The sequence below is a fragment of the Solanum tuberosum genome, unplaced genomic scaffold (assembly GCF_000226075.1).
Source record: "Solanum tuberosum cultivar DM 1-3 516 R44 unplaced genomic scaffold, SolTub_3.0 scf00178, whole genome shotgun sequence".
NCBI lineage: Eukaryota > Viridiplantae > Streptophyta > Magnoliopsida > Solanales > Solanaceae > Solanum > Solanum tuberosum.
The window spans coordinates 781,375-800,172 of NW_006239102.1; the positions used below are offsets into that span (position 1 = coordinate 781,375).

At 36.5% G+C, this 18,798-nt stretch overlaps 1 protein-coding gene across 1 annotated transcript; it reads right to left on the reverse strand.

Annotated features, from left to right (window-relative positions):
* Positions 1-9,504: 9,504 nt before the first annotated feature.
* On the reverse strand, positions 9,505-10,514 carry LOC107061890 (agamous-like MADS-box protein AGL14). Its single transcript, XM_015311844.1, has 2 exons — positions 10,205-10,514; positions 9,505-9,836 (listed from the first exon to the last, which is right to left on the reverse strand). Exons 1-2 carry the CDS (start codon positions 10,512-10,514, stop codon positions 9,505-9,507), a joined length of 642 nt encoding a protein of 213 aa, XP_015167330.1.
* Between the last annotated feature and the right edge of the window lie 8,284 nt (positions 10,515-18,798).

Sequence of the window (18,798 nt, forward strand, 5' to 3'; positions counted from 1 at the left end):
AATTTGACATATACCTCTTTTTGTGGCCTACCCGTGAGCGTGTGAAACTCTTTTGAACACCCTTTGAGCCTTACCTTTCTTTGGAAGAACCTTGATGAACCCTAAACCTTACCTAACACACAACTTATAATCCTCTTGATTTGTGGTTTAGAAAATAGCCAACTTAGGCCAAAAGCCTAAGTTGGGGGTGTGGTGAAATGGAAAAGGAGAATTAAAAAAGTCCAAGAAAAGACTCTCTTAACCTATGGTGTTGCGGAACAATGGAAACCTTACATAAAAAAAATTCAAAAAAAGTTGTGGAATAAAAGTACAAAAGAAATTGGGTTTCCAAGCAATACTTGGAGGTAAATAAAAAGATGACTTAGAAGCACTAGAAAAAGAATTGATAAAGGAAAAGAAGGGAATGCCTTGAGAATACCACATCTGATGAGGAAAAAGTCACTAAACCTAAATGACCATACCTTTGCACTCAACCCCATTACAAGCCTTCAAAAGACCTTTTTGATCTTGAGTGAGCCGAACCGAATATAGATTGGAAAATAAGGGTAAGCCTATGGGTGAAAACATGCATTGTTTTCCTCTTTTTATGTGTGAACATTGCATCTGATTCCTGATCTTGAATTGATTCACCTCTGTATGTGAATATGGAATCATTCTTTATGTGAGGGCATTTAGACACTTTTTTTTTAGTCTTGAACTTGCACAAGTAGCAAGTATTGCGAGCATCAGAATCTTCGGTAATGGTGTGTCACAACTTGAATCTTTGAGTCAAAACTGATCTTTGCATGAGTAATTTGAGTCTTATTGTGTATGTTCAGGATTTAGTCTTGTGTAGCACTATTTCAAACATCCTTTTTGAACTACTGAACTTGAGTTTTACTTGAGCACATGCAAAAGTTTAAGTTGGGGTGTTGATGATTCAACAAATTGGACTCATTTAGGGCTTTATTTTAATAGGAATAGTGTCCTCAAATGCTTATTTAGTCTACATATCTGATGAAAACACTTAAGTTTCAGGTATTTGAAGTTTTAGTGGAAGCATGGACACATAGGCATAAAAAGGAACAAAAAGCTTAAAAAAAACGAAGAAGCTGAAGCCTGAGCATCGCCAAGCATGCTTGGTGAATTGCCGAAGGTTGCACTCCGCCCTATGTTCCAGTTTGCGAAGCCCTAAAGGAGAAGGATCAAAAAGGCGATGAAAGGAGCAATTGGAGCTTCGCCAATCACTTTCGCGAAGCAAAAGTATACCGCCCAATGATCTAGAATGTATAGATGCTGAAGGCAAAGCACAAACGGCTATGAACTAGAAGAAGGGCGAATCGCCGAGTCATTCGGCGTTCGCGACTAACTTCGCTGAGCGATCCGCCAGCACTATTTTCTGAACTCTATAAATACTAAACTCTTTACTAGTTTTTAGAGGAGAGAGGAGAGTATGAACATTATTGTATTTATTTCTTTAGCTTTGATATTTTCTCTCAAGTTTGGAGATTTTTTTTGGAGGACTTGAAGAAGAAAGGAGTTCATCTTCCCCAAATTGGAAGTGGGTCTTCTCTATTCTTCTTTCTTTTCTTAAATCAAGGTTTAATTTCCTATACCCACTTGATTTCAACATAATTTTAGGTATAATTTCTTATTTCTTGATGTGTGGTTAAAAACCCCATTCTTGGGGAGTGATTTAGCAAATATGTATTGATATTATTGTTGGGTTTTTCCTGTTGATAGATTAGATGTATTTTAATGGTGATTTCACCTAGTGGTTGTGGTTTAATTTAATGGGTTTGTAGTTGCAAATACAAAACCACCCATTTGTTTTTAGCGTGCTCGAGAGAGCTAGCGAAAACAAGACCGCTAGACTGATATCAGGCCTAAGGAGTGGGTTGACATGTGGTTCAGCCCAAGAGGGTGAGCCCTAGTCCCATATCCTAACACTCAGCTCGAGAGAGTGAGTGGGGTAAGGTGTAGACTGGCCTTCATGCAGCAAATGGGTGTCCGAGAGGAAACCATTTGAAACGGGGTAAGTTGCCCGAGAGGGAACTTCTTTCCATCTAAAGCTTAGCCTAGTCACTATTATCTTGCAAATTTCCTATCGAAAGCATGTACCCAACGATTTATACCAACATATATTGCGGTCACATCCTAAGAATCTCTCCCCACCCTTGATTTTCTTTATATTTTACTGTTGTTTTAATTTAATCTTGTGACAAAAACCCCATCGATATTTTTCACTTTTTGTGTCACCCATCGAATTTACTTTGTTTTATTCGCAAATTTCTCAAACTACAGCTAATCAGAATAGGATCCTAGTTTAACTACTATATTCAATACCACTCCCTTGGGACACGACCCCAACCCTTGGTTGGATTATTATACTATTGCACGATCATAGACACTTGTATCGGAAGGTGTGTCGTTGATCACGCTAACATCACATAACTCCAAAGATTTTCTTAACCCCATCAATGAAGTTCTGTGGGTTCTCACCAACTTGTCACCTTAAAAAATTAGATAGTTTAATCCTAAAAAAATATCGAACCCTAACTGACACTGATCCACCATTTCTATTAGTAGGAACTGAAACCTGCTCATTGTTCTGGGTAGTCATACTCTGAGCCAAAAGCCGAATCGCATTCTGAAACTCTACGTTCAAAACCTGATGGTCTGGACTAGAGGAACTGCGTTAGCATTACGTTCATTAGCATTCCTTGCGTAAGCTCTACGAGGAGGCATGATCTTAAGCGCATAACGATAGATTATAACAAGGAAATTGGATCGTACCTCACACACGATAAGAATAACAAAGAGAGTGAAGTTTCCTTAAAACACTTCATAGCCTCCCTCTCATTAGATGTGGTGCACTTCACACCCATGAAAAGGACTCTACTTAGTGCAGATTTTCAGACATCCTAGGACTCTTAAACCTAGTTCACTGATACCAAGTTTGTCACGCCTCGAAGCTACCAAGAGGACGCGAACACGGGACCTAGGATCATGACTGACGCCAAGCTAACCATGCTGGCATATCATAAGCATACTGAAGTAAAGAAATATTATGCGGAAGTTAAATAATCATGTAAATTGAAATGATGGGGAATACCCATAAACTATCTGAATACATGAAAACTGAGAGTTTAAACAACAACTGAAAAGTTAAACTTTAACACTATAGTTGAATCTATCTATGTCTTAAAATAGCCTCGAACTGACTAGAAGTGCTGGGATATGCCCCAGCTAAATCTAGAAAAAACTGAAACTAAAGACTAAAACCAAAGGAAGATAATCATGTCACTCGTCCTCGAAGAATGAGGACTCAACACTGATGCTGCTGAACTGGAGATTGGGAACCGGTCTATGTTTGATCTAGAAGTTGAATACCTAAACCTACATCATGAGAAGATGTAGCATAGAGTATGCGTCAATACTTGAAAGGCACTGATCATGAAGGATATAATAAAGTTGAACAATAATGTAACGGAACCAAAGCATGTGAAATTCATGAACTATAACAACTACATAACTAGGGTATGAAAGAATCTACACAAAACGATACTAAAATAATGATAATCTGATTTGGATCATTCTAACAGCTAAAACCCAACAATCTCCATCATTCAAGAAACCCTAGGTCTAGATAATATTAAGGGAATCAAGATTCTGACTTAAATTAGGGACCTAATGGGTGAAAGGAACCCACTAGTGAAATTCCACATACCTGGTGACGAAATTCATGGAGAAATTTTTCGATTTTGAACCTAGAACTGATGAAAACCTATTGCGTTCTTGGACTAGGGCTAGGTCGACTCTTTCTCCTTCTACGTTCTAATTTTCTATATTTTTGGTGAATGATTTGCTTAGGGTAGATTCTAATTTAGTTTCTAGTCTAAAACTGACAAAAACTACATAGTTTAGGGTTTAAATGACGTAGTTTAGGGGTCCAACGCATAAGGAAAAGACCAAACGACCCTGCCTTAAAAGTTGTCGAGGTTACCGATTAACCTTCAATCGATTGACGGTTCGTACTGGTCAACCATGGGTCGTCTTCGAAGTGCTAAGCTTTGGGGTCCAACCTACAGCCCTGGACCACGGGGCACTGACCTACGGTCCATAGGTCCTGGCGTAGCCTGACCCTTAGCTGATTTTCTAGGATGTTCTGGGGAAGGGTTGCAGTCGAGAACCATAGACCAGCAGAATGGACCGTGGGTCCCCCCTACGGTTTGTAGGTGGAAACCGTGGGTCGCACCTGCACCTTCTGGAAAAAATCTGCATTTTGTTCTGTTTACGATACGGGGTGTTACACTGCTTCTATTCATTAAGATAAATCAAGTGAAATAATTGAACACATCATGTAATTCCCATTACTCCCCAACACACATACTGAAGGGAAATAAACGATTCTACTAGTTTTACGAAGTTTAGAAATCACTTGCGTCAATGCAATTAAAAGTTAATCCAAGACTTGTTATTTCCCTTTCCGAACAATGTGCAAAGACACACAATCTTATTCAATCAGGAAATCAAAATAAGATTCCAGAATTACTAATAACACACAAATCTTTCACTTTGAGAAAGGGGTCAAATAACCTGAAGAACACAATTCCAAAAAATGAGGTTTGAATCCAAAAATATTTACTAGAATATGTTTCCCAAGACATTTGGAACTCATTTGTGAAAACCATTTCGAAAAGGGTGTGAAAATCAGTGCACAATCACCATTTTAGCTTGGAACTCAATTTCTTGAAAAACCTTGTCATTTGCCAATCTAAATCCCAACTGTCACCCAAGCCTACACCTTGAACGTGGCCGACACTCGAGAACCGTTGATGATCCACAAGCGAACCCTTGGCCTAGCTGGCTACTTAGCTAAAGACTAAATTAAACATAATTAAGCTTTTAAACACAATTAACCTATTTTACCTCTAAGTACTCAACTGTCTCAAAATATTCTGAACACAATAATAGCTAAAAATAGTTTAACAAAGGAATACTAGAAACATAATCAATACTAACTATCTATGAAGCCTCTATTGTTAAAGATGGATGTCAAGACAAGACCCATAACACGTCAAGCAACTAACTAAATTAAAGGTGAAAGTTGAGCCCTCTAGAATGCAAAGAGGCTCACCAAATGCTAACTGGGAGTGCAAACTGTGCTCAACGAAGTGTCTGTTGATGATTTGAACACCTATTATGAACTAGATGCAGATCAAATGACATCAACACATTGAATGTACGACTACGTAATATAACATAACCGAAATGACTGAATTAAAGGACTGCAATAGATATAAATTTATACTAATTTGAAGGTAAGGAAATAAATGAGTGAAATCATTTGAACTTTACAAATACTTAATCATCATTCAACTCAACATATAAAGTGATATGATAAAATACACTTTTAACTCTATTTGGGAGATTCTCTAATCAACAACCATCACTATGAGCAACGTGAGGATACAATGTCATGCCCAAGCTATAAAAATTGTCTTGTATCTTGCCGGGATATAGAACATCTCAACTAAGTGGATTTACTAAAACTCTGATCGAAAGAAATATTAAGGAGTCATCTAAAAAGTACGATCCATTACCCATGTCGGCTACATCTTTATGAGGAATGTGAGTTATCTGAAATCATCCACATATTAGTGCTCAATATTACTCCCAATAAATATATACTCATGCTCAAATGTATAATATATACTCTTTCTCAATTTGAGGTAATTGCTTAAAATATCCTCTTAAAAGAGTGTACTGGTGTGGAATATCTCTAAACTCATTAACTCGTTAATAAATCAAAATTTCTTTTTTGCCAATTTAAAAACTGATACATTTGGGAATACTTAGTTTCGTTATACTCTTACTCAGATCACTCTTTAAACTCTACTTAAAACTCGTCTTTACTTTCTTAAAAACCAATTTATGAAAAAGAAAAAGGTTGTGTTAAATATTTCTCAATGCTAACTCGATAATAAATCAATATTAACTTAGTAAACATTGGGGACGTAAGGGAGATATCCATTCTACTTTTTACGCACACATTTAGCAACCTAGTTCAAATTTCAAAATAACTACCCAAAAACCGTTTCTATTCGATGAGTTAATTGGCATGCAATCGTTGTCAATCAAGTAACGAAGTAAGGAACATGGGAAACGAGAATTTTTACTTGGAATTGACGATACCGAGCAATTAAGTGAGAGGTTTTTGGGAGAGAGTTGGGAGAATAGTAGGAAATGAGGAGGAAATTTTGTTTTCCCCCTCTACTTATTGTTCCCAATCTCCCGCTCCTGTGGGAGATCTCTCGCCACAGCGGGAGGGCTGCCACCCTGGCGGGCCAAGCTGTGTGATTTTAAAAGGCGTGTCGCCTCAGAGTTTCTTCTAGTCTTGGGGTATAATACCTTTTCATGTGTTAATTAACTAAAAAAAAAAGTCATGATTCATCGTGGTTTCCGTGATTGTTCAAGTCGGTAGTTGGGAGAGTCCTGAAATTAGACCAGGTGGTGTTTGTAGACTAGTCGTTCGGGGACGAACGAGGGGTAAATTGGTATCTATTGTAACGACCCGAACCATCGTTATTTAGGAAGGACAAAAATCCACGAAAATCTAGGCCACTGTTCCGCCAGAGCGGGACAGATGCCGCTAGGGCTGCGGCGCCACAGAAGGGTAAGTTGCTGCCAGAGCAGGATGAGCGAGGCAAAACGTAAGTACGAGAAATCCTATTTTCTCCATCTTCCTAAAATATCTAAATAAGTCGTAAAAACACCCTTAAAACCTTAGAAAAGCTGCTCTAAGCTTAGGAAAGAAGGGGAAGAAGAATTCTAGCATGGGGATGGTGAAACCTTGCGGATTCTTGGAAAATTCTACTGTCGCGAAGCTGAAAAGCTCGAATCGAAGCCAAAAACTTCATGCAGCTGCTTGGCGCCCAAGTAGGCTAGGTTTATGAATTGAGTAGTTTAAACTTGTGCCCATTGCGTGATATATGTGCATCGATTGTAAGATTTATGCATAGGCCTTCGTGCACCTATGGAGTATGATTTAAACTTTATAAAGAAGCATTAGACGATGGATTATGGCTTAGTATGATCGAACTAGGGTTTGTATGAGGTGGAGGATGAATATTTGTGGTAGGTGATAATTGTGATTCTATGATTGTGTGATGTATTCTTATTATGGCTTCGTTACGATGTATGCTGGTATATAAATGTTGCAATATTGAACACACTTATCGTAACTGAGATAGATGAATGATTGTATGCCATGAATCACTCTTAAATGCATGATCTTAATGATGTACTTGTGTTTGTGATTGTGGAGTGATGGATCGGATTGCCACGTTCCGGTATAGTAACTTGGATTGAATTTCCACATTCCGGCATACTAACTTGGATCGGATTTCCACGTTCCGTCATAACATATGGGATCGGATTGCCACATTCCGACATAACTATAGGATCGGGTACCACGTTCCGGTGCTCTAACAGTTTGAGTTTGGGTTCCATGAGAGGACCAACTACTTGTGATAACTGCGTATTGTGAAGCATGTGATATAAAATGTGGGTTGTCTGGTGTTCGTGTACTTGTTGATAATATCGTATGTGCTTGTTATACGCTCTTGAGGAGAGCATTGTATTGGTGGTATATGTTGTACTTAGCGGACACGTGTTATGTCGACTTATAGTTAGCGGTTTGTGGGTTGTGAGGGTGAGAGTAGAGATAGTGTATATGAAGGAAATCGCCGGATAGATTTCACCTTGAGGGAAAGAGATTGGATTAGCAGTAAGAAGGTTGAATTAGGGCATCATGCGACTATCATGGTAAGGTGACAGGGAAACAAAGGTATGACGTTAGCGAGTAGTTGAATTGGTAGGGGTAGTACTTGGGTATATTATGCGTGTTTCTAGAATGGTTAAGCTATGAACCAGGTTTTGGTAAGTGGTTAAGTCAAAAAGGGGGTTAGTAATAGTGTATATTGGAGGTGTTCCAAGAGAAAGAATGAAGGTGGAGAAGCGAGTGGTTTATTTCATGATCTTACTAGTTGATTTCTTATGTTATGTGGTGGACGTCGGGTTGACCGATGATGCCTACTAGTACGTGTGCTTGTACTGATACTACTCTTTCTATGATTTTTTGTCATAGTTTGGATGCAGGATTGGTGACGTTTCATTAGGTGAAGACGAAGAAAAATCTCCAGCAGCTTATGTCCTTTTTACCGCATGGTAGGAGTTGTGTCCTTTATTGTATTGTCCAGTTGTACTCATAGTAGCTCTTGTACCTGTTTAGACTAGGTCCTTGGGGATTTGTTAAATTCATTACAAGTCTTAGCTAGTTATTTTGAAAATATTCCATTTATAAAGATTTTTGTTCTCTCTTTATATCAGTCTTTCGTTAATTTCCACATGTTTTTAACCTTGGGGTATGAGGGTTCTCCTACTTAGGTGTTAGAGTGGGTACCTTCACGGCCCGGTGGGTTGGGTCGTGACAAATATGCACAACCAAAAATAGATATACAAACCAACAGTTGTTCAAAATTAACAGTACATGGCCAAACGGGAAAAATTATCACAACATAAAGATGCCCATTCGGGTCAAATGAACATCATAAAAAAAATATTTCAACAAGCTTAAAACATTCACCGACATGTTTCAGTTACCTTAGGATATTTGTAAATCTCGATTTTTATATTAAATTTGGTGTAGTATTAACCGTCATGGTTCACTTTTTATCTATTAATATATTATCATCTCCCTTGCCTTATTTTTTATTTTCTTATCTGAATATTTGTGTCTTCCAATTGATAAATAAACACAAAAATTATTTTTCTAATGCAGGGGATACATTTATTTTGTCCAATAGACTTCGAACATAGGAATAATTTCTCTACTTCACGAAGGGAGAAAAATGGAACCAAAATATAAATGTGATGATACAATTCTATGTTTTGGGAGTGCAAACATCAATTCTAAAAATTAAGTTAAAATAGAACCTTTGAAGGTTTTAACATACAAAAGCCACAAAATTAATGAATCTTGTACTATCACCATATTTAAAAATATATATCTGAATATTAAATAAGATAATTAATTATATTGTTTAATTCAATTTTAATAGTAGATGTGTTACTAGTTTACACCAAAAAGTTTCAAAATAAAACTTTACCCTCTATGTAAATTGGTTTGTTAGATTTTTAACTGTAAGAGGTCATTTTAAAAAATTATACTAATAACAACATTTCAAATATAATAGTAGTAAATGAAAAAATAAATAAATTTGTATCTAATAAAACATTAAAATAATTGACCATCGATTTAATAAGTGAATGAAAACTACAAACTTTGAAAAAAAATTAAAGGAATACGACAAAAGGACACTTCAAAGGAGGACGAAGGGAAACTTATTCGGAGAGTCCAATGAAACAATTTAGATATGAAAAATAGTAAACAACTTAAATACTCATTTTGACCATATGTACATAGAAAATAGTACTAATTAAAAATACACACATTAGTCCTTAGAATTTTTTGGTGTGGTTTGGATCTTGCACATTAATATTTTTTAAAAACGGAACATCGAATAAAGTCATCACAACATCATCTTTCCAGTTGAGAAACCCAGAAATTGTAGGACTATCTGGTAAGTCAACAGAGGGATTCTGATTGTTATTCATTGATGTTGATACACCAATTGAAGGGATATCCATTGTAGGTTCCATTTGATGTGTCATTGTAGAAGACACAGGAGAATACATTGGAGGAGCCATCATTAATGAAGGCATCGGAGAATCAATCATTGGTGAAGGCACCAAAGAATCCATCATTGGTGAAGGAATCGGAGAATCCAATACTGTTGACGGCATTGGAGGGGTCAGTCCATGTGGTCTTCCAATAGTCATCTGTTGAGGCATTGGAGAAAACAATCATGGAACCATTGGAGGAAACATTTGTGAAAACAATAGAGGAGAAAGATCCCTTGGTTCTTCAGAGTTGTTCTTACTGGGTACCATTGGTTCAACAATGGGTTGAGGGACATTCGATGTAGAACCCTCTCCATCATCCTTTTTTATCATTAGATCATGTACCTTTTTGAGATTTTTCTTGATTACACAACGTAGGTTGTTGAGATCAGAAGCTCATGTCGACCGAAACATTTTTTCTCTTGAACACCTCATACATCTCATTTGTCATTTCCTTGACCCTATTTTCCTTCCTTACCTTTTTGAAGTTGTTCCTCCAACTTCTTGATCCTTTGCATGGTGAACTCTTCTCTTGTCACCATGTTTTTAGATCTCTCCAATGTCGGCAACTCCTTAAACTTTATAAAAGTGTTGGGTACAATATCATTATTTGGAAATGTATATGGTTCATTTCTGTAAGGGTCGTAAATGACTGTAGCCACTTCAACATCACAAAGTGTTTTCAGTTCATCAGATTTTTTCAAGAGCCCTTTCAGTCTTTTATTACCTGAGACTTTTCTTTGACTAGCATCTTCAATCAAAGCATAGTTCACTTTGTTTCTAGACATGGATTAAGGGGGGGGAGAAATGTGTTTGTTTGGAAATGAGGGAGAAAATTGCTTTGTTGTAGTAGTTGTTGTTGTGATTTTCTTGCCTAGGATTGACTCCAATTTATAGAGAAAATTTTAATTCTATACATTTTTAAAAGATTGAATTAGAGACTTTTTCTTGCTAGCAAGAACTAATTTGGAAAAACACTAAATGAGTGGATATTAGATAAAAGTTAGATAAAATCATCTTGAAATATATTTACTTATGATTCCGGTATTATATTGACCAACTTATTAGGAAAAATATTAATGTGGTTTAAATTTAAGTAGTGTTCATAGAAAATGGTCATAAAGTTATCACAAACGTATTTGTTTAATCATTTCCTTCATCGATTTTTTTTAAAATAACAAGTATATTTTGATTCAAGGATGAACTTAATTAAATATTGAAACAAGGGAACATTTTAAATATTGGTTAGGAATATTGAAGTATAAATTTTGATAGTATTTGAATATACTTAAAAATATTCAATTTGATGGTTAATTTAAAAAACACAAATATTTTTAAAATTTTAAATGGTGATGTATGTATGGTTGAAGAAGTTACATCGCTTGTCCAAGCACATTATTATTTTCTTTCATTTCGGATAAACCATATTTAGTGAAAAAATTATGTTGCTTTCAAATATATTTGAAACGAAATTGTGCTTAAATATGTTTTCGTTAATGTCTGATACTCACCAACCTGTCACTCGATTCACATTATATATATTTCTATATTAGTTTTGAGACAAGTCAATATGAAATAATTGCACAAAACACTTACCAAGCTGATGTGTTTACAATAGTGTTACAATAAAAAGATATATTTTATTCATTTAAAAAAAAATACTCAAGATGAAGAGAAATTATTTGAAGACGTCTTACTTTTTTTTTTTATCAAATGAATATGTACATTTATTACTCTCATGAAATAATCTCCTTTTATGGTCAATAAGATAAGTATTAATCATATTGGAATCCATATATATATTTCTTTGATTCTTTCTAACTAATGTCTATCTCTTTATAAGAGTGAGGAAGAAAGAACTTCAATTTTATAGAGTTTATGTCATGTTTAGTTAAACTCCTTTAAATGTGATGATCCATCCTTTCATTTTAAAAAATACATGCGGTAAAATTCCTCAGTCTAAAATTGGGTATATGTAGTCGAGTAAATCTGGGATCGACCCGCCTTGGAGGAAAAAAATATTTTTCTTACATAGGATTATCAAGGAAAGGAATGTCTTGGACCACTATAGCCTTTCAAAGCCTACCAAATGACATTAATCTCTAGTTTTCCCCATTTTGATCTTGAAGCCTTTTCTTTAGACAACCACATCCTAGTCATTACCCTTCTGAGTGCTTACATTCACTATGCCTCTCTTGGCTCAACCATCTTGAGCGCACCAAAGATGTGCAGAATATAAGAGAAGATCCATGTTTGAAGTTGCCAAAGGCAAAAGATATTAAGTCTCCTAAAGTCAAGAGAGCAAAAACGACTTCTAGAGAAAGAACTTAAAATAAAGAAAGAAAGAAAAAAGGTTGAAAGAAACAAAGAAAAACAAAAACACCCTTACAAGGTCAGTGAAAGCAGAGAAGGAAAATACTCCAACAAAAGAGGAGAAAAATTCAAAAGAAAGGGGTGAAATAAGAGAAAAGCTCCTAGAAGTAAGGACTCAAAATAAGTCGAAACAAAGGGGTGAAAAAAGGAAAAACTCCAACAAATGAGAATTCAAAAGAAGTCGAAAAACGGAAAGAAAATGAGAAGGATCTGACACCAAAGGCGTATCAATCGTCAAAAGTACAAATTAAGTGTGACGCTCAAGGAGGAATTATGTCACTCGTATCCTAAATATATATCCTACCCGTCCTAAGCCTATGTTACAAGCCAATGACAAGCCCTACATGATCTCATTCCAATGTTTTCACATTAGTGGAGATTTACATAAGGGTCAAGTATATGATATCACAGTTGCATGCACTGAACATTCTTGTGAGTATGAGTGCACTTGGAGAAATGTCCTCAAATCAAATACTTCAAATATGTGTGAAGTAGGACTTTTCTTGTTGTGAGGACACTTGAAACAGGAGAATTGGTACAATTCAAAACCTTTGTTTAAAGTAAGATAAACAAATCTGGTTGATACTTAAGTAAGTTTGAGGTACCACTTGAAGATGTAGGAATTACCTTAAATTTAGTCTTAGTTAGAAAAAGAAAAAAAAAAGATTTACATGCACTCCTAACTGTTGGTATGAATTGTAGTCAAGATTTTACTGTCTCATCCCATTCTTTATTCTTAAAAAAAAAAACAAAAAACAAAAAAAGGGTGAGCAAGCACCAACTTTTTAATATTTTCCAAAGCATTTTTTAGATTCTTTCCATTAAAAAAGAAAAAATGAATTTTCCTTTCCTTTTTGGGTTGTTCATTATAAAAAGTGTCATTAGGCTAACTTCTTAAGTGTGAGATGCCTATTTTACTTCATTGGGTTGTCCGTTCCAAAAATGTGACATGTCTTTTGTCTCTAGGCTTTGAATATCACAAGGAATATCATTTTTCTATTTCATCATGTTCATATTGTACATTTTCTACTGATGATCATATCTCAGATTATTTGCAGTATTCATCATCTATAGGTTTGGAACTACATTTGACAGGATTCCTGGCTCAACAGGATATGTAGGCGCCACGATGGCTCGGTCATATACCCAGTGTGATTTTCTTTTCTCCTTGCAATAACAACTAGGACATAATTTTTGGGAGCATCTCAAAATTCACAATAAAGGTTCTATCTCCATCAAGTCAAGATTGGAGATTATTTTGAGATTTGCCAAAAGTTCTAACTGTGACAGAATTTTTGAGGAAGACCTCAAAAATCTCCCTATCGGTTTTGGAGGCCTCCCCATTTTAAAAGATGGAAATTTAGTTTAGATTTATATTTTTTATATGTTAGAATTGGCCGATGAAGAAATTACCGTCGATTTTCAAGGCCTCCCATGTTAATAAGGTGGATTTTTATTTTTAAGTTTATTAATTCATTTATTTTTGTTCATATTTATTTAGTACTAACACTTTTACTAAGTGTCTTTACAGGTACCCGGAGATTCTTCCCATTGGAGTTATTTAGACGAAGTTCGAATTATGTTGTTTATTCATTATTTTGTATATATCGATGTTAGACAAACTTTAGGTTGTGTCTTATATTATTGTTGTTATTTTATTACTCGTGTATATCGCATGTTTGTTTCACTCATATATTGTCTTATCTCCTCCTCAATTTGAAAAAAAAATGAATTCAGTCGGGATCCACAATTGTGGATTTCAAAGGATGCCTAACACCTTCCCTTCGGAATAACCTGAACTCTTACCTAGAATCTAATGGTTTCGTAGATCACTTAATTGGTTTCCTATTTTTTCCTAAAATTAGGTGGCGACTCCTTTAAAATTCGTTTATTCTTAAAATTCTTTAAACATTGAATTAATTGATTTTTTTTTTGAGTCACCACGACGTTTCGCCTTACCTGAATAAAGTAGGGATGTAAACAACCATCATAACCACTTCGACCACTTACCTTACTCTACACCAACACTTTTTAAATGAAAACCTTCCTTAGGTACTTAATAATCAATACTAATAAACTTTACGACTCAACCCAGGTGTAAGTCCTTTCAAATGCTCAATACCGGATACAATTGATCATTTCTCACCTTTCAAATTCATACCTTGACAAAATATATCACCACGAATGTAGATTTACAATGAGAAATCTGAATTGTAAATTCAATCATATAACATAATCCCCTTATCTATCAATATTAGCTTGTACCTTGAAGATTTTATGAATTCATGGATCTTCGCTTATCATTGATCGCCTCTCCATCGATTTTACAATACCTTTCGCTAAAAATTCAATCGTACTCATTACTAAACTCAAAACAGAGACAAAACACTTATCACCACACTCGAGCTAATGTTTGTCCACTCATTCCTCAAGTCTTTTCCAATAGTTTTTAACCAATCTGAAGGACTTGTGACACTATTACCATAGCCATAACAAAACGAATGAAATCACGTGTCTCTAAACACAATTATCTACTGTTCTAAAGATATCTCTTTAGCCCTTGCAATCAAATAAAATATTCTTGCTCTCGCCTCTCTTTAAAGGTTGTACTACATCCTACTATTTTTCTTCATTATGACTCTAGCTCTTTAATTTCTATTCAAATGGTGTCCCACCATCTCTCAAAACCTTCCATGCAACCACGTTACTCACCAAATATTAGGAACCCACAACCTTAGATACTCGCAAGTCATAATTACTACACCAAATTCGCTTAATCATAATATTATTATATAGTTGCATCCCATCACAAACTTTTATTACCATTCTGCTCAGTCAGCCCTGACGATCACTACGAAGTCAACCTTTTCATCAACACGACACCTCAAACTCAGGTATACTCATCAAGTTAAAAGGACTAACCCAATTTTTATACGCATTTTCTTACTAAAATCTTCAATTTCCTTCGCCCAAGTATACTTAATGGAAATTTCTTTATCCATAAGCTTGTCACTCCGGTATCAATCCACTCATTTATGGCTTAAGATAAAATTACCAGTCCTCATACTACCATCCTTCTTCTTAACAAACAAGACATGAACATCCCACAATGAAGCACTACGACGGATGATACCTTTATCAAGAAGCTGTTGGATTTGAGCTTTAAGCTCTCTTAATTCTGATGGAGCCATACGATATAGAGTGATGGAAATGGGGCGAGTGCCAGTTTCGAAATCAATGCAGAAATCTATATCTCTATCCAGAGGCATACCAGGTAAATCCGTAGGAAACACTTCCTTAATCTCAGACACCACAGGAATAGACTCAATAGAGGGAGATTCAACCTCAACATCCCGAACTTGAGCCAAATACGCCTAACAACCCTTCCCTACCAGTTTCCTAGCCCGAATGGAAGATATGATCTTAGCTAGCTTAGGCTTGTACACCCCTTCCCACTCTAATCTTTCTACCGGGGATCTCTAGATTTACAGACTTAGTATTACAATTAAGCCTAGTATAATAGGGGGATAACCAAGTCATGCCTAAGATTATATCAAGTCAGTCATATCCAGCATATCCAAATCAAACCAAATATGAAAATTCATAATACAACAGGAAAACACGATATACATGGGTGACTATGACTGACTATTCAACTGGGGTAGAAACATGGATGGGGGCATCAAGTATATCACAAACCACATCAAATCCCAAGGCAATCGAACTGACACATACGAATAAGTAGAACCCAGATCAAACAAAAATATAGCCATCTGGGCACAAACAAGAGTAGCACTTGTGACCACTGCATCACACACCTCAAACTCGGTATTACCCTGGAAAGCATATAACTGAGCCATGTTGTTTTGACGGGCAACTTTCTTAACTTGCTACACTGCTCCTCTACCTGCATTACCATTTCTCCGGCCTCCACAGCCTTGCTGATTTCCTCCTCATATGCCCAGGTTCTCTATAATTGTAACACACTTTATATCTTATAGTTGATTGTTGAACACTGAGTTAGATCGCGGGGGTTAGTTCAGATACGATTCGGGGTCCATGATTGTGACGAGGGGAAAATAGGGGAGACAAGCTGAAATTCTGTCTCGCCCTGTCCCGCTGTGGCGAGAGAAATCCCGCACTAGCGGTCTTGCCGTGGCGGGGAAAATCCCGCCCCAGCGACCCTGACGGAAAAAAAATCCTTGCCACCAATTTCTGGGGTTCCTCTCTTTTCTATATTTCCCCTACAGTTCTCGGCTATAACTAGGCATTTAAGAAAATCCCTTTAGCTAGGACAATCATTGTCTACCCCCCGGTGAACCCAACGAAGTACGCACTTTAGAATCCTTTTACATCGTTTAAACACTACCACACACATATCACTAGGATACACCCAGACTCTCACATGGTTATCAGTTGGTCACAACGCACGTCCAGATTTCTCCCTTACGAACAACATCGTAATTTATCTAGACCCTTGAACCTAATCTCGTGATGACTTTCTTCTTACAACAAGTTTCACTACACTCAAGCAGTTACAACTTGCAGACAGGTCCAAATTATTTAATTAGTTCGTTTCATAGACGATCATTACTGATCATTTATGCCTTATACGGCCCCTAAGGCCATATACAAATTGGAACCTTCTCAGTTCCAATTAACTTGCTTGTGTCCCTTCAGCCAGAACTATGACGTCTAGTTCCCTTCGTTGAGATAACAATTGGAATCGGGAGATACCAATTGGACTCAACTCATACCACAAGCGACAATAGTAGCTAGCGATCCCCACAAAATTGCTAATTTCAATCATAGAACTTTGTCGAACAAAATTCTTAACCGCCTCAATCTTTAACTGAGGGTAACCAGACCTTAATCAATCTTTAGAGAAAAGTGAAGCACCTTGCAATTGGTCAAAAAGGTCATCTATCTGAGGCAATGTATACTTGTTCTAAAAGGTGACCATATTCAACTGTCGGTAGTCTATAAACATCCTCTCTTTCTAGTGACGGTGTTACCACTTTTGTTGCTCTAGTTCGTACCATAGAGTGAAGGAAGAAAGATACCAATTTGTATCACCGAGATACCAATTGGATTCAAGCTATAGCACGAAGAAGTAGAAAGAAGTGAGTTTTTCCTAAAGCCCTATAGCCTATAGAAGAAAAGTATAGACGTCTTCATACTGTTCTGCAAGACTCTACTAGAATCATTTTGGTACAATGAGATCAACGAACCTAGGACTCTGATACCAACTTTGTCACGACCCAGACAGTCGTGATTAGCACCCACACTAGCCCTCCGGTGGGAGAACCATTAGTACAACCCAAACTAACAAATTTTATGAAAACTAAGGCATTTTAAGATACGAAAGCAGGTTTAAATGACAATAAAATGGAGTCACATAAACTCCAAGGTTTTAACAAACAACTAACCAAACTAATGCGGAAGAACAACCCCTAGAACCTAAAAGTCATTGTACCAAAATTCTATCAACGACAAGTCTAAGAACAAGGGGTATAACCCCGAAACTAAACAAACACCTTAACAAATAGTCTGAGTCAGAAAAGAGTGGACTTAAATAAGAAAGATCCATGGCAGCCTGAAAGAACTGGCTCACCCTTGAATCAGATTGCGCTCAACAGTCACCTAGCTGAAATCTATCAACAGCCGCCTGAAGATGCCATGTACTCAACAAAGAACAAGAAAGTGTAGTATCAGTACACAACCACCGTGTACTGGTAGGATCACGAGGCTATCCCAAAAGGTGAAACATACATAGGGCATTACAACATATAATAACATAGATACACCAAACATATACAATATTATCATCATTTACGAATAGCGTACAATTTCACATGCTCAATTACATTAATATGACAAGTCAATGGTCCTCTCATGGAACCCAAACCCAAGTTTCTAGCAGACCGGAACGTGGTACCCAATCCAAGGTTTATGCCAGAACGTGGCAACTGATCCCATAGTTATGCTGGAACGTGGAAACCGATTCAAAATTTATGACAGAACGTGGCAACCGATTCAAAATTTATGACGGAATGTGGCAACCGATCCCATAGTTAGTGTGTCAGGAACGCAACACCCGATCCATTCAACAAGCCACAATCACAATCACAATGTACATTCTCATAATCGTACAATCAAATCATGATTCATGGCATTCATCATTCATCTATCCTCATTTACAACAAGTGTGATCAATAATGCAACATTCGCATGCATACACGTATAATAATGAAGCAAGAACAAACATATATCACACCATCATGAAATCACAACCATCACCTACCTCGAATCCAAGCTTGAATCCCCTAAGGCACTTGACTCTTCCCTTTCCGGATTCTTTCCACTTGTTCTAGGTCTACAAAAAATTAATATACGCAAGGATCAATAAACAACACCTAATTACCCTTATTATATCAATAATATCAACCCTAAGTCGAACCCTTGATCCCAATTAAGGTTGTTTCCACCAGAAATTCAAGATCAAAACCATCCCCCATTGATATTTACCCATTAGATTACGTTCTACGGATCGAAAAATGTATTCGGGAGTTAAAACCTTACATTTTGCCTCAAGAATGGTGAAAACGGTCAAGAAATAACACTGGGTCGTTTCTTAGCTCTCAAGAACGAACTTTTGCAGAAAATAACAATTTTGGGGGGTTTTACACTATTTAAGTC